The sequence below is a fragment of the Balaenoptera borealis genome, assembly GCF_965194805.1.
Source record: "Balaenoptera borealis genome assembly, chromosome: 1".
Taxonomy (NCBI): Eukaryota; Metazoa; Chordata; class Mammalia; order Artiodactyla; family Balaenopteridae; genus Balaenoptera; species Balaenoptera borealis.
In genome coordinates, this window is record NC_138860.1 from 90,573,655 (window position 1) to 90,591,183 (window position 17,529).

Consider the following 17,529-nt stretch of genomic DNA (forward strand, 5'->3'; position numbering starts at 1 on the left):
AGTTAATTTATCAGTGGACACCATTAGTATGTGATGAAGTCAGCGTTCAAATGCATCTCTGATTTCAGAGCTCCTACTCTTTCTACTGCGATTGTAGCGTCTTTGGGTGAGATTATATTCTGAAAGCAGAAAATAGGGGAAGGGAAAAACCAAGTTACAAAGTTTTTACTTAACATTACTATATTTATAATTAAAGCATAATCTATGGTTGGATTAACGTTAAAAGAGCTTTATTTCCCTGTGATTTATCCCAGGGACCTTATAAAGCCATTCCATTTCTTTTAGGTGTTTTCTAAAGCAATTCTGAATAACTCCTTTTTGAAACATAAAGAGAAGCAGCTTTTGTACTTCTGGGTAAGCTTGTCCAAGGATTAACAAACAGTCCTTGGAAAGCTAGCTGCTTTTCAAAAAATGTTAAAGGAAAAATCATACACCATAATTGATTAATATTCATTATCTTATAGGGTTGGTTGAGGGGGGTAACATCTCATAGGGTTGTCGTGAGTGTTAAATAAGATAATGTAATGAGCTTAGCACAGTACCTGGTACTTAGCAAGCTCTTAAAATTGGTCACTGCTGTTCTCTTTAATACTGAGCAAATTATGCTCTATTTTACCTTTGAGCTTTGGTACTTGCCATCCCTTTTGACTGGAACACTCTTCGTTCTTCAATTCCTGCTCATTCTCCAGGTTTCAGCTCAGAAGTGATTGCCTCTAGAAACTTATCTCCCTGGAGATAAGTTGGAATAGACGGAATAGAAGTCTGGAATCAATGCCTCCTCCGTATGCTTTTTTTTCCCTTTTTTTTTTTTTTTTTTACACCCTGTACTTAACCAAACCATAGCCTAGCACTTATCACACTATACTGTAATGATGTGTGGTTGTCGTTAGTCTCTATGTATAAAGTGGGAGTCAGACTAGACGATCTCCGGAGTCCCTTATAGAATTAGAATTTTGTTTTTCCTGAGTTCCTGGTCTTCACTTTATTGTCCCTTTTTTTAAAAAATAAATTTATTTATTAATTTTTGGCTGCATTGGGTCTTCATTGCTGCACACGGGCGTTTCTCTAGTTGCAGCAAGCGGGGGCTACTCTTCGTTGCAATGCACAGGCTTCTCACTGCGGTGGTTTCTCTTGCTGCGGAGCACAGGCTCTAGGCACGTGGGCTTCAGTAGTTGTGGCTCGTGGGCTCTAGAATGCAGCCTCAGTAGTTGTGGTGCACGGGCTTAGTTGTTCCGTGGCATGTGGGAATCTTCCCAGACCAGGGCTCGAACCCGTGTCCCCTGCATTGGCAGGTGGATTTTTAACCACTGCACCACCAGGGAAGTCCAGTTCTCCTTTTATTTTCATAAACAAAAGCTAATTAGCCACTAGGGGGCACCAACGAACAGCTTTTCTAAAGGCAAGCACAATCGAATGACAGTTTCAGTGGTTTCTGAACTTGGCCATGTGTACGAATCATCTGGCAAACATTTTTCTTTAAATACAGTGACTGGGCTTTCCCGCACATGACTGGGATTTGACCTCTATATATATTTTAAAACTTTTTCACATCATGATTCATGTACAACTAGACTTGGGTACCTTTTTTTGGACTAGGGCAGTGGTTCTCAAACTGTTTGGTCTCAGGTCCCCTTTGCACGCTTAAAAATTATTGAGGATCCCAAAGAGCTTTTGTTTTTACATTGCTTACACCCACTAATATTTATCATATGATAACTTATTTGTTAATTCATTTAAAAATAACCCATTATGTTTTTATGAAAAATACTATTTTTTAGGTTAGTGAGAAATGCAGTGTTTCACATTTTTGCAGATATTTTAATGTTTGACTTAATAGAAGACAGCTGGATTCTCATATCAGCATTCAAACTGTTGCAATACGTTGTTTTGGGTGAAGTATATGAAGAAAATTTGCCCTCATTCAGATACGTAGTTGGAAAAAGGAGTATTTTAATAGCCTTTTCAAATAGTTGGGGATATTCTTTGTTATTACACCATAACTCAATAAACGGTAGTTTCATAATGTTGTAGTATGGAATCTCAAACCATATTTATGAATTTTTGTATTGTTATATTAAAATGTGTTGTTTTATCCTGCACTTTGAGTAGATTTTATAATAGGAATTTAGAGCATGAATTTATAACATGATGTGTTGGTCTTTTGGAAAATATTGACTCACTGAATTATTCAGTTCCAAATATTGACACATTACATTACACAATATCAAAAATTTATGTTTGATAATATCACCACTGATCTCGTCAGAAATGTCCTTAAGTATTAGAAACTGTTAGCTTCTGGTGGTGGATACAAATTTTCCAACATTATATTTTAAAGCTCGAATTTTATCACTGGTAACAAATACTGTTGGTTGTTTTTCTTGAAATGGCAGGGTCACTTCATTCATTTTTGACAAAACATCTGCCAAATACTCATGTTAAATAACCACAGTTTGTCTGCCAGTCATTAGTTGAAGAAAAATGGTGTTCCATGAAAAAAAGCAGCTGGTTCAGCTTGCAAGTCAAACAATTAGACCTTTTCTTCAGGACAACCTTATGCTTCGGTCTGCAGAAATGCTTTGTGTGTTCTTCCCATTTTGTGACACATTAATATTAAAAAGATGTATTTCCAAGGGTTAATGTAATAAAATTAATAATTTTTTCTTCCTCATCAAAGACATTCTTCAATGAAACTGGCTTTTTTTTTTCCTGTGAGTATTTTGGCAATTAAGAACACAATGACTACTAGTACAATCTGGTGTTTCCACCTGAATTCATGCTAAAGCAGCAGTAGTTTTATCCAACAGTTGCTTTTGCACCATCAGTGCAGATGTCAACACAGTGAAAAAACAAATAATGTTTCAGTGTTATTATGAAAATAGTTTTGACCTTGCAAAACCCCTTGAAAAAGTCTTGGGACTATGCACCACACTTTGAGAACCACTGGTCTGTGGTCTCTCAGCAGTACATTATAGTTGAAAGGAGTTTTGGTAATTATCTGATACAGTTTTCTGAAATGTAGTATAAAGTGTATAAGCATTAGAATTACCAGGGGTGCTTGCTAAAAATTCATAGGCCCCACACCAAACTTCCTGAATCAGAACCTCTGTGGGAAGGTCTCAGGAATCATCCTTCTAAGGTTTCTTAGATGATTTCTTAGATGATTTTGTACCTGATCTGGTCTGATCCCTCTAATTTACAGAAGGGTGAATTGATCACCAAGAGTGACTTGACCAGAGTTACAGCTAATTGCGGATGAGCCTTCAAGGTGGCTACTGCAGCTCATCTCCCTTCTCTACTACCTACACAGACCAGCTTCAGAGAAGCTGAGAAAGGACCAGACACGTTTTGTTTTCATATACAGAGAACTGCTTTGTTACCACCTTTCTCAAATCAGTTACCCTATTCTCTTGTCTCTCTTTTCCCTTTCTCTGTCTCTCTCTGTCTCTGTCTCTGTCTCTGTCTCTCTCTCTCTCTCTCTCTCTCACACACACACACACACACACACACCTTTTTTATTTCTGCATGAGTGATACAGATGAAGTGGCATTTGTTTGTGTCTGGACTGGATACTTGCCTGTCTGTATCGCTCTCTCTTTTTAATGAGATTTGTTTCACTTAATAATGACTAGTTCAAGCCAGTTTAAAATGAATCTGTATTTACTGAGTCCATGCTTTCTGGAAAGGGGTCATCAGCAAAGGGGTAGGTTCTAGGAAGGAATATGAATACAGCATGTAAAGCATTGTCCTTCTTTTTGGTAGAAGGCCATGATCTTGAGATTCAAGTTAGTCACATAGTTGACAGTTTCCAGTCGGTTCAGGAAACATTGGATATTTTCTCTGTACAAGATAATATTCTAGAACTGAAATATACAGATAAAGAAAGTAGTCTCTCTAGTCTAGAAATTCATGAGTGAGCCACACTACCTTCACATGTCATGGGGTGTTCTGTGCGGTGCTCAGGTTGTTGCGCACATCCAGTTAACACATAACTACAGGCTTGGGGAAGAGCACAGCCTATGGTTCCCAGAGCTTGAACCAAGAAACAGAGGCGTAGTACCCCTACCACTCACTTCCCTTGAGTGGTAAGTTACATCTGAATCAAAAGATTTTCAGATTTCCTATTCATGTGACCCATGTCTGTGATAATTAAAGATGAGGTCTTGTCAGCAGCTCAGAAGTGTGACCCAGGAAACCTAGACCCTTTCGGGGAGCCCATGAGGGCAAAACCCTTTTTATAATCTTACTAAGACTTATTTGCTCTTTTCATTCTCATTCCTGTAGTGTTCAATGGAGTTTTCCAGAGAGTGCTTAATGTGTGATATTGCAGTAGGTTAAATGCAGAAGCAGATATAAGAATCTAGCAGAAATTAAAGAGATTTGCAAAAATGTAAGAGTATAACTCTTCTCCCTACATATAGCTTATTTAAAAATAAAAAGTTATTTGCGTTCACATAATAGGTTTTTATTATTTTTGAATTAATAAATATTTTTTATAAATCTCTCTTTTTATTTCTAAAATGGTAAATATTGGTAGGTGTAACTGACATAAATATGAAAGGGTCCTGAGACTCAAAAGTTTGGGAACTGATGACTGATCGTTTAGGAGTTTACTATATAACTGAGCTGTAAGTCATCTGTTTACATACTCTGCCATGGCTAAATGTTTAAGATTGTAGTTTTAAATTTTTATTTCTCTTACTCTTTCTAAATCAGGATTTTATTTACATAGGTTGAGTTTGGTTTCTGTTATGTTTGTTGATCAAGTTGAACAAATGATATATCTTTTTTAATCTCTTAGGAAGTAAGTAGATCTTCAGTTAGAATTATCTTTTTGAAAGCCTTCAATTCTTCCTTCAGTAACAAAGCTAATGGTCACATGGATCGGCTGTAGGGTTAGATCATTCCTTTCATAGCATTGCCTTGTCTCTGTGTAATAATTCGCTTGAGTAATTCGTTCTTGATTAATATTTCCAGGTCTTCCATCCAGTTGTGACACAATTTGGGCATATCACTCTTAAAATTATTTCACAAGAACTTTCTTCTTTTTCATTAGCGTTCCTTGGTTGGCTTAAGATCCAGTTGCCTCTAACTCTTATGTCATTTCTCACAGTAAAAACTTTATCTCATTCATTATTAAATATTTATTGAGCCCTTACTAATGTGCCAAGCTAGAAACATAATAAAGTGTCACGCAAGGCAGATACAGTCCCAGGCCTCATTGAGCTTAGGGTCTTGCAAAGGAGAGAAATATTAAACTAATTATTGTATGAAAAATGTATTTACATTACAGGGCGCCATAAGAGTGTGTAACAAGGATTTTAACTAAGTCCAGTGTGGGATAGTTGCATGAGGTCAGGAAAAGCTTCTGTTAATTAATTCTATTTTGTACATCTGAGTTCCAGTTTAAAAAAATTTTTTTTCTTTAGAGTTCATTGAATACATAGTTACTGAGTGTTGGGAACTACCCTAGAAATTTGCTAGAAATATAGAGACAACTAAGACATAGTCCCTATCTTGAGGTCCAACAGAGTAGGAGCAAATATTGCAGTGAGTGGGTAAAGCCTTGTGCTGATCTTTGTGATATAAAGAAGGGAGAAGTTAGTTCTATAACAGGCCTGGACCTTGCCTTCACTTCCCCTCACTCCACCCCCGACCCCTACTCCTACCTCTGCCAATCCCCATCTTAGCGTACATACTTGATTGATACAGTATTTAGATGTCTGCTGTATTGCTTATCTCACTGGGTCTTATTACCATGTTAGTTGTCTTTGTAATATGTCTATCTCATATATTCAACCTTAAACTATGAAGCCAAGGGCCTTTTATTATTCTTCTCAGGCCTCCAAAATACCTTGAATAATACTCATGTTTATTATTTTATTCAACAAAGATTTGAGTCCTTGCTATGATGCAGGCATTGCATTTATGCAATAAATCTTTGAAAATGAGCTAATGAATACACAGAGAGTATAGAAAGTAACAGGTATTTACTGAATTCCTGTTACATGTTTTGTGCCATGACCTGTGGTGCTCATAAGACATTTAAGACATATTATTCTGTTTAGTCTTGATGTGGAGATGGCTTAATCATAAAACAATTAGAAAGCAAGACAATTGGGGAGTTAGTGTAAATAACCTAGGAGATAGCTCTGTGTGAAAATATGGAATAGCACATATGAATAGGGAGAACTACAATAAACACAGATCCTTTCTTGACTTGCAAATTATATCTTAAACTAAAATTAAAAGTTATTGTCTTTGACTTCAATTTGCACAGGTGGGCACATTTCTAAATTTGAAAACATAGACTATAGAACTATGCAATACTAAGTATTGTTTTCACAAACAATAACAGTTTCTGTGAAACTAGCAGGCATATCACTTGTTGATTACAATCCATATGTAATAGACTTCCTATTAAATATCCTTAGTTGTGTGATTGTACTTCATAGCTGAAAGGTGTCCTACATAAACACCGTTTTGCAAATGAGGAAACTGAGGTCCATAGAGGTGAAACTACTTTACCGATATTGCATAGAAAGTGATAGCGTGAGGACCCAAGTATCCTCTCTTCTGGTTTAGTTTTTTTTTGTTTGTTTGTGTGTTTGTTTTTATGTTGTGGGATGTTGCCATATGTGACCTAGATGCTTCAAAGTTGCTTTTCATGCATTTAGGTACCTTGAAAGCTTTGTTCACAATCAAGTAAGTGGCACTTTGAATTTTCAGAAAGTAAGTATGAAATAGTAGAGAAAGTACTGACCTTTCCAGCAAACTGGAGACCTGAGTGCAACTTCAAATTCAACTCTACCATTAACTGGTAACCCTAAGATTAATTCGACCTTTTTCAGATCGCTTCCACTCTTTGAGATCTTTAACGTTTCTTCCAGTTTTAATATCCTCTTAGCCAAAGCCAAACTGCCATCTCTATGATCTGGTATATGGGGTATCAGTACAGGTACTTTGATTAGCCAGTCATTAAATAAGCCTGGACTTCCCAGAAAAAATTACCTACTTTCTTTGTGGTCCAACATAACATGTACAATACTTACCTGTTTTTCTTCTGAAATGTAAACTTCTTGAGGGTCTGACCATGTCTGTTCACTAGAGTATTCTCAATACCTCTTGTGTAGTAAGCACTCAATAAGTCTTTGTTGAATGAGTGAACATCTGTTGTGGAGAACTGCTATTGCTTTAGGCCTTCTTTGCATTTTTTTTTTTTTTTTTTTTTTTTTTTTTAGTAGGGGAAGATAATAGTATTTAAAAACAATGTTAGTTTGAGTACTTGGTATCTTAGCCAATTATATGAGTAGTCTTCATTTGCTCATAAAGGATTTTTAAAAATCATCTAGTGTGAATACCTTCCTTTCTCAGTAACTCTTTTTTTTTTAATGAATAACAAAGTAGAGATTCTGCATAGTGTAACAGCCTCTTTAACTCCTTTCTCATTATAATAAAACATCATTCTTTAGGAACACAGACAGATAAAAACAGGTCTCATTTATAAATTTACAACTGTTTATTATAATAATTATATCCTTTATTTCTCTAGTTATAATCGCTGGTTGTGTCAAGCAAGATCTGAGGATCTATCTGACATTGCTTCTCTAAAAGCCTTATACCAAACAGGTGAGCTTAAGGATATGGTAACTTATTCTTTTACTGATTAAGAACCTTACTTAGCATGCTATTAGAGACTTCACTTTTCTCTGATTTTGTCCATTTTATCTCTGAATAGATTTTTTTTGTACAATGAAGATAGTTTTTGCTCATCATCAAGATCTTCAAAATAGCATCTCAACCTATAAGATTTTCAGCTAGTAATTCTACATTGACCAACTTCATTTCTTCTCAATGTCCTTTTCCTATCTTTTAATTTTTTTTCTACTTTTAAAAATACCATAATCCTGCTGTACAAAATTCAAACCTTACATAAATATATAACGGAGACAGTGCAAGTTATCAGATTCCCCCTTTATATTTCTTTTCCAGGCAGTACTTGTTAATTTTCAGATTTGAGTTCCATTTAGTTTTTCCTGTATCACTGATGTTATTAAAAGTTGTAGTGTGCTTAAACAAAAAGCTATTTATAAAAAAATCTTTACCCTCAACCTTACCTTTGGCTGTCTCTGATTTAAAACTTGTAAGAGGGCTTATCTTAAAAGTAAGGGCAGTCATCAAAACTTCATGAAGCTGGGAAAAAAAAAAAAGAAAGACGATGTTTTCCACATAGTAAAAGAAATCTGAAGATGAAATCTGAAAAACTTATGTTCCTGGTTTTCAGTCTTTTACATTTGTGTAGAATATTTTTATAAGGTCAGAGCCCAGGACAGATAATATTCTTGGAATAAAGTTTCTGGGTGCTGATTACATTTCCTGTTTGTAGGTGTTGATAACTGTGGTCGCACGGTAATGGTGGTAGTTGGAAGAAACATTCCTGTAACATTAATAGATATGGACAAGGTAAGCCACAAAAAAACTTTGTTTTATAAATAATGTTGATTTAAAAAATAAGTAGGACATGAATTTGGAATCAGGGCTTAGAATATGAGACAGAATTGTGTATCTGTGATATAGTAGCAGCCCTGATTCTGCAAGTTGGCACATAGCATTTCAGTAAGGGGTTTGGTTTTGAGCTCTGGGAGAAATGGAAATACTGAATTGCCGTACTGTGATCTCCAAAAACGCAGCTGCTTTGTTTTGGATATGATGTAACTGGCAAGTTTTTGGTTGGACTCATTCTGTATTATAACTATACTAATAATCAAATTCTGCTTTTCTTGAAACAATAACTCTTTTATCTCTCTGAAGGGAAGTAGTAGTTAACCCAAGATGTTATAATTTCGTAATCCCTTCTTTTGGAGTTAAAGGACAGGAATAGATGATTCATAGCAGAAGAAATGGTATTACTGGTAAACAAGAAAGTGTTCAACCTGATTAGTAGTAAAAAAAAAAAAAAATTGAATTAAAATGAGATCTCTTTTTTCACCTTCAAAACTAGCCATTTTATTTTTGTTTGTTTGTTTTTTTGTTTGTTTTTTGATAGATAAGAAGTGATTTATTAGAATAGGACACTTGTGAGGCTTACAAGCGGGTGGGCGAGAAGGTGCCGCACCCCGAGACCTTAGTGGGCTACAGTTTTATAATCAAAGGAAAAGTGGTGAGGGGGAGAAGACCACCTTCTTCCTCATTCTTGACTAGACGTCACACTTCTGTCATCATTTCCTCCTCCATGTCAGGCGGGGGAGTTTTCTTGTCCCTACACGGTCAAGCTGGGACTGTCATCAAAATTAGCCATTACTTTTAAATAATAATCATTGTTACCAAAGATGAATTGAAACTGTCAAAGTGGTCACACCCATTCACCCATTAATTCCATTTCTGAGAATTTGTACTAAGGAAATAATCCTAGGTTTGCAAGTAGCTGTAGGCCCAGAAATTGCCCAAATTGGAATACTTGGGCAAGGGACAACTGAATCCACGGGATAAATATGTAGATCTTCCTAGAACATCAATTGTAATAGACATGGACTGCAAAGGAGGAGAATCACTTTAATAAATAATTCTTAACCATAGTAAAAAAAAAAAAAACAATGTACTCAAAAGTGTAAAAATTAAATACAATTTTAAGATAAAACACAGTTGTGCAAAAACGGATAGTTGTATCTGGCTAAGCCCTTAAACTCCTGGTCACTGGTGTTTGGGTAAAAAAAATTGTGGAAGCCTTGGATTGGGCATGTTACTCACAGGCTCATTTGTGGCCCAAAATTATAACTTAAATTCCTAACAGGTAATTATTATGCATCCACAAATGGAATGTTCTGTGACCCTGAAAAATTATGGCTATAGAGGCAAGTACTATAGAGAGATGTTTATGGTATAATATCAATAGGAGAAGAAAGGACAGCTTGTATGTACATTGACCTTTTTGTGGGGGAGGGGGGCATGGTGTGAGTTTATGCATATCAGTATCTCAAAATGGATTTCATAGTTTTGGGGAGAATTTGTTCTCTACATTTTTCTGTCATGTGGCTATACTTCTTTATAATGAAAAAGATTCAAGCTAAAGACGGGAAGTTTGAAGCTGAAAATGGATATCTTGATTGCCTTGGGGAGGAGGTGGTGAGTGGATAGAAAGAGGACCAGAAGCAGTCTGGTAAGAGCAGAAATAATAATAAGAATACACACACATACACACAGGGGAAAAAACAACTGATAATCAGTATGACATTCATTCTCAGCATTCATAATGTGATTGATACCAATAAAAGCATAAACCCCTGCCTTTGATTCTGGTGTGTACTTGCATGGTGTTCTGGATGTTCGTGATGTATCATTTCATATATATTGTGAGGTCCAAACCAGGTAGCAACTGGAAAGATACTGTGTTTCCTTAGTGCCCTCCTCTGTCTGCTCTGGTAGCAGTTGGACCCATGCTAACTAATCCATGTTAGTCCATTCGAGTTAATGCCAAGGACTCCCCTGAGGAGGAATGGGGAAATAACCTGTTTGATAGTAATCCTTCAGTTGTTACCTCTTAGCTTCCTCTTTGTCATGGTTTATAGCTACACCACTGGGTCATGCTGGCCCTGCGCATATCGTGTCTCTGCTTTGTGTTTAATGTTTCTCTTAAATTTCATCCTTCTTGTAATGGCATATTCCTCTAACTGATCCAGGTCACATTAAGTTTGAGGCAGAGCAGAGAAGTGCTGCCCAGCCCACTGCCGTCTGCCCACTAAACCTGTTCTCATTTTCCTCGTTCAGTTCAACGTTAAAGATACTAACAAAATTAGCCCTCAAAGTGAGCCATGTGAGGCATCACTTCTAATGTCCTTTTATAGTAATTCTTGGTTACGTGAGAGCCATGAGTCCGTTTCTCAGTGGAGACTGCAAAGACTTTCACTGAATGCAGGTAGAACCTTCAAGAATGATTAAAAGTCTAGAAATTCTCCCTCTCATGGTTTTGATACCGTTATTCCAGAGAGAGAAAACCTGGTAGTTGACTGAAGAGCTCTTTTGAGTATATGAAGAGTTGTTTGAGAGGATGGAGACTGGTGGTTCTCCTCCATCACTTAGAACAAGACAGAAAGGGACCATACTGTAGCATTATGTGAACTACTAAACACTGGCATGAGACACTTCCCTGAAGATCTTTTAAAAGAGGTACTCATTAGTCTGAGATGTCTCTCTGCAGTGCCTGGGGCACAGATTAGATTAATCTTCTGGGTTTTTTCTCTCTTTCGACGTCTGTGAAATAGACTACTGTACAAAATGATCGTTATCTTTATTTTTCTTCTAGGCGCTTTTATATTTTATCCACGTAATGGATCACATTGCTGTGAAGGAATACGTATTAGTGTATTTTCACACACTGACCAGCGAATACAATCACCTGGACTCTGACTTCCTGAAGAAACTCTACGATGTTGTTGACGTCAAGTTAGTTATCTTCTCGAATTATGAAGGGGGAAAGCAGCTTTTTCCTTTCCGAGTATTAAGCAATAGCAGACATCGTTGTGTATTTTGTGAAAGGATAGTTCATGTAACTAAGATTTTTATTTTACTTAGATTGGATATTTTAATAATAGGCCCTCCTTAACTCCAGTTTATTTTGTATCAAAGTAAATTCATATGTAAACTTTTTCCTGCTTTTAAACACCTGGAAAAAGAGTTAATTGTTCATAATGGTGACTGGTTTTAGACATGGCTTATACTGACCCTTTTTTTGATTTTGAATCAGGTACAAGAGGAATTTGAAGGCTGTTTATTTTGTTCATCCAACATTTCGTTCAAAGGTAGGGTATTTATCTTTTTAGCTAAATCTTGAATTTAAGTGCACTACATGCCTGCATAATAAGATATATTTCATCATCTTAATTCTTGCTATCACCGTTGTGTTGTGACTGCTAATTTCTTTGTTTACCCTTCCTTTTTAAGTGATCTTGAGTTGTGGTCCTAATATTTTGGTCCCATGTAACTCCAGTATCTTTGTAGGCGACCTTTACAGGCCTTTAGTCCCTCAGTCCTTGCCTCTTCGTGCTCTTTGTTAATCTGGGCTTTTTTCTGCCCTTGCTCCTGGCTAACTCCTGTTTATCCTTCAGATCTCAACTCAACAATTACTTTCTGTAAAAAAACCTCTCTGACCAATCCTGCCACTAGTAGGTACTCCTGCATTGTACTTCCTTAAGATTTTCTAGTCTTCTTTCATTGTTGTTTTTAATTCTAATTACTAGTTTAATTTTCTACCTTATGTGTTAGCCTGCCAGATCTGTGAGAGTTATTATATAGCTATCTTGCTCATAATTATATCCCTAATATCTAATCTTGCATCTTGATTTCATCAAGATATCTAGTCCTTTGGTCCTTTTACTTTTTCTGAAAATATCTTCTTTTTTTTTTTTAATCTTTATTTTTCTTCCCTATCCAGCCTAAAACTCATGTTCCATCACTTCAGCCACTCTTGTCAATAAATAACCTATGTCTAAAATAACCTATGACCTCTTAACCTTTCCATCACACTTGCCCATCCAGACCTGATCTTGAGCTATTCCATCATTCTGCTTTCTTCACTCCCATATCTGGGTTGCTGAGCAGTGATGGAGAAATCATAGAGCCATGTGAATTTGGGCTTCTCAGCAGACTCACGGGGCATTCACTGCTAGCGGTCCTTTGATGCTTCACTGAACAGTGTCCCAGCACGGCTGTCTGCTCCCCTCAAGCTCTGTCCTACCAGCAGTTCCTCACTCCAACAGATGGCCCTGCCTCATTCTTAGCTGAGAACATAGAACACATCACTGAGGAGCTCCCTGTCTTCTCCCTCCCACCCCAAACTTACATGCCATCTCTTCCTATCATTGCCTCCGTTTATTCTGTCACAGAAGTATGTTCTTTCTTAATGAAGGGCAGTCCCTCTACCTGTGCTCTGGATCCCATAGTGATAACAATAGCTAATGTTTACTAAGCACTTACTGTGTGCCAGTTCTTCCCATGAGTTATCTTGTTTAAGCCTTATAATCTATCTATGAAGTAGATAGTAGTATTATTCCCATTGGGTAGGCAAATAAATTGATCCTTAGAGAGATTAAATAACTTTTGCAAACTAAGCGACTGTAAAGTAGCAAAGGCTGGATTTGAATCTAGGCATTTGAATTCCAGAGCCTACACTCTTCTCTACACATATATTGAATATTTTCCCTGTCCTCAGGAACCTCTCTTCAGCAATTATCCTCTTTCTTATCTCCCATTTTTCTGGATCTAACTCATCAATTTTTAAACATGCTAAAGCCTCCGCTTATCTCTCTTCCCCTTTACAACCAAAATTTTTTAGTGTAATCTGTGCCCTCTGTGCACCATCTCCATTTGTCATACACCTGAAATTACTCCAGTGTGGGTCAGATCCCACTATGGCAACTAAAGCTGCTCACACTAAAAATGCCAGTAATTTCTGTTTTCCCTATACCCTTAAGCACAGTTATCACTTCTGCCTTGAAACACTTTGTCTTGGCTTCTTTGAAACTTACCCTGCCTAGTTTTTCTTCTACTTCTAGCCACTCCTTCTCAGTCTCCTTTGTGGTTCCCTCTTTCTCTGCTCATCGTTTGAGTGTTAGTGTCCCCAAATCCTCTGGCTTCTTTCATTCTGTACTTTCTTTTTCATTCCTGTGCTTTCAACAACCCTCCAAAATACATGCAATTCCCAAGTATACGTCTGGAGAGGCCGTAAAGTCTAATGTTTGAAAGCATGGATTTGAGATTCAGGTAACGTAGGTTCTAATCCCAGCTCTACCAGTTACCAACTTGTTTTCTCAGGCAAGTTATATAACCTCTCTGTGCTTTAATTTCATCTTCTGTAAAGTGGGGATAATAGTAGTACCTACCTTGTGTAGTTGTCAGAAGGATGAAATTAGTTAATACATGTAAAACGCTTAAAACATTATCTGGCATACAATAAACACTCAGTAAATGTTAGCCATCATCATCATTCCTGTGCTTAGACCTGCATGTTGAACTTCTGATCAGATATCTTCACTTAGATGTCTTACAGGCCCCTGAAGTTCAACATTTTGAAAACAGAACTACTCATGTTGTCATCTCCCACTCCCTCCCAAACTGCTTTTTGTATTCCCTATCTTTGTAAATGGGACCACTGTCTACCCAGATGCCTAAGTCAGAAACAAGGGAGGCATCCTTGGGTACTTGCCTTACCTCATTCTCATCATACTGCATCACTTCTGTGTGCTTACTATTGTCCAATTCTATGCCTGTGTCTTTTGTCCCACTGCCTCTATTTTAGTTCATCCCACCATCATCTCTTACCTCAAAGGATGCAGCAAAAACCTAATCAGTATTCACGTTGTCCTGCCTCCAGTATAGCACTATTCCAGGTGCCTTCAGGCCTGCCTAGTGAAATTTTCTTATAATATTAATATAAGAAGTCAAAAATATTTACTGTTTACTATAGGGGCTTTTGTAAAAGTTTGCCAACCCCTGGTCTAGGCTAAGAAAAAAAGAAGAACCTGAATATATCAGTGAGGTTTGGAGAAAAGATGACTATTTTTGGGGTGTAAAATCCCAGGATTTAGTGATTTATTAAATGAGTACAAGTGAGAGAAAGGACTGTGTCATCCATGACTCCCAGGTGTCATCATATGTAGGGACCATGGATTGGGATGTAAATTTGAGAGCATCATCAAGTAAATAGAGCTTTAACTCTTTAAAAAGTGTTAATGAATAAAATCACAGACTTAGACCAAAGAAGACAGCTAAAGACAGAGCCCTGGGATCAGGGAAGGAGATCAAGAAGAAGTAATCAAAAAGCAGCAGGAGAACTAAGATTGGCTAATGCTGTGGAAGCCAGTGGATGGGAAAAGCATCAGAGATGGTAGAAATAGTTATTATTTTAAAGCACTGTGGAGAAATTAAGTAAGATAAGTAGTGAAAAGTCCTCATTAAATTTCATAACTAAGATGAGTGAAGGCTTCAGTGAGAATGTTTTCCACTTTGGGATTTGTCACTGTTTACAAAATTGTTGTCTGTCATTGAAATACCATCTTTAAATTTCGCATGAAGTATTTTAATAATTCTTTTAAAAATTGCAAATTTCTTTTAGGTCCCTCAGTGTTAGAACAGCACAGTAGAAAGTGCTATGCTTATGGGAACACTGCTTGGCAAGGCTTAAAAAAATAAAGTAAAATGTGTGAACAGTCAATTAAATCACTTTGTCTTTCCTACTCTTCTTTCAGTTGAGTTCTGATTACATGGTCTTATCAGATAATATATTATTAACCTTCCCACTATTGGAAAAGTTAATTTTGTTATGCTCAGCAGGTGGCTAATTTTTTCTTTCTATGGCACATAAGGAAGAAGTGCTTGACTATTTCCCAAAATCTCATCATCCATTTATTTTTTTTATTCATCCAATAGCTACTGAAATTTTTTCTTTAATGGAGACAAGAGTATGTCGGTTTTTAGCATGTCTTCGCAAGAATGTCTGCTATCCCCACTTGTATTCAGTATTGTACTGGAGGTTTTAACTAGTGTAATATGGCAAGAAAAAGAAACAAAATGCATATAGTTTTAGAAAGGAGTAAATAACGCTGTCTTGATTGTCATTAACAGATGACATGATTATCTATGTAGAAAACCCTATGGTATCCTCAAGAATGCTACTAGAACTGATGAGTAACTTTTAGCACGGTTTCAGGGTTTAAGATCAATATTCAAAAATCTATTATATATATTAGCAAGAAACAAATTGAGATTTAAAAAGCAATATAATTTAAACTAGCATCAAAAATACTAAGTACTTAGGGATAAATATGACAAAAGATATGAAAGACTTGTATAATACACTGTACAAGTTATGTATACTGCAAAACATTAATGAGAGAAATTAAAGGAGACCTAAATAAATGAAGACATATACTGTATTTATGGATTAGAAAACTGAATACTGTTAAATTGTCAGTTCTTTCTAAAGCTATAGATTCAATTCAATCCCAATCAAAATTTCAACAAGGTTTTTTCTGTAGAAATTCAATTAACATGCAAAGAATCTAAAATAGCCAAAACAACTTTGGAAAAGAAGAACAAAGTTGGAGGACCAACACTACCTGCTTTCAATGCTTATTCTAAAGCTACAGTACTCAAGACAGTGAGGTATTGGCATGAAGATAGACAAAGAGATCAATGGAGCAGAATTAAGAATCCAGAAATAGATTCACGTATTTATGGATAACTGATTTTTTACAAAAGTGCAAAGTCAGGTCAGTGGAAAAAGGATAGTCTGTTCAACAAACAATATTGGACCAATTGGATATCCATATGCCAAAAAAAAAAAATGAACTTTGATCTATATCTTGTATCACATAAATGGATCAAGGACCTAAATGTAAAACAAAACTTTTTAAACTTCTAGAAGAAAGTATAGGTGAAAAAGCTTTGTGTAGCCTTGAGTAAAGCAAATATTTTTTAGATACAACACCAAAAGCACAATCCATAAAAGAAATTGAACTTTATTAAAATTAAAAACTTCTGCTCTTTTAAAGATAACAGAATGAAAAGATCAACCACACAACCACAGCCTGAGAGAAAATCTTTGTAAATAAAACATTTATCTGATAAAGGACTTATCTTTAGAATATATAAAGAAATCTGAAAACTTAATAATAAGGAAACAATTTAGAAATGGACAAAAGATTTGGGCAAAATACTTCACCAAAGAAAATATACAGATGGTAAATAAGTAAATGAAAAGATGTTCAGCACAATTAGTTATTAGGAAAGTACCAATGAAACCAAAACGAGATATTACATTCCTATTAGAATGGCTAAAATTTAAAAGACTGTGTATCAAATGTTGGTGAGAATGTGGAAGAACTGGAACTCCCAAATAGTGCCGATCAGAACGTTAAATGGTATAGAAAGTTTGGAACACAATTTAGCAGCTTATTTAAAGAGTTAAACATACACCTACTGTGTGATCCAGCCATTCCACTCATAGATATTTACCCAAAACAAATGAAAGCATATCCATTGCCTGTACACAAATGCTCATAGCAGTTTTATTTGTTATAGCCCCAAATTAGAAGCAACCCATATGCTCATCACTGAGAGGATTGGTAACCAAACTGTGGTATATCCATACAGTAGAATACTACTCAGCAATAAAAAAAGAATGAACCGTTGATACATGCAACAGCACAAATGAATCTCAACATATTTACGCTGAATAAAAGAAGCGTGTACATAACAGACGAGTGTCCATACTATGTAATTCCCTTCATATAAAATTCTAGGGAATACGAACTAATGTATAATTTTTCTACAGAAAGTAGATCAGTGATTATCTGTGGACAGGGAGGAGGGGCGGGAGGGAGGAGTTACAGAGGACCTTGAGAACCTGTAGGAGTGATGGGTATGTTCATTTTCTTTCTTTTTTTGTTGTTTTTGCTGTTGTTGTCGTTGGCTGCGCCGCGTGGCTTGCGGGATCTCAGTTCCCCAAGCAGGGGTTGAACCCAGGCCACGGCAGTG

General features: G+C 36.3%; 1 protein-coding gene across 1 annotated transcript in view; it reads left to right on the plus strand.

Annotated features, from left to right (window-relative positions):
- Positions 1-17,529, plus strand: part of GDAP2 (ganglioside induced differentiation associated protein 2) — a 79,713-nt gene that overhangs the window by 44,421 nt on the left and 17,763 nt on the right. The window contains exons 9-12 of the mRNA XM_082369423.1: positions 7,553-7,629; positions 8,387-8,463; positions 11,300-11,439; positions 11,741-11,795. Of these exons, the coding sequence (XP_082225549.1) occupies positions 7,553-7,629; positions 8,387-8,463; positions 11,300-11,439; positions 11,741-11,795 (349 nt within the window). The remainder of the gene's footprint in view (positions 1-7,552; positions 7,630-8,386; positions 8,464-11,299; positions 11,440-11,740; positions 11,796-17,529) is intronic.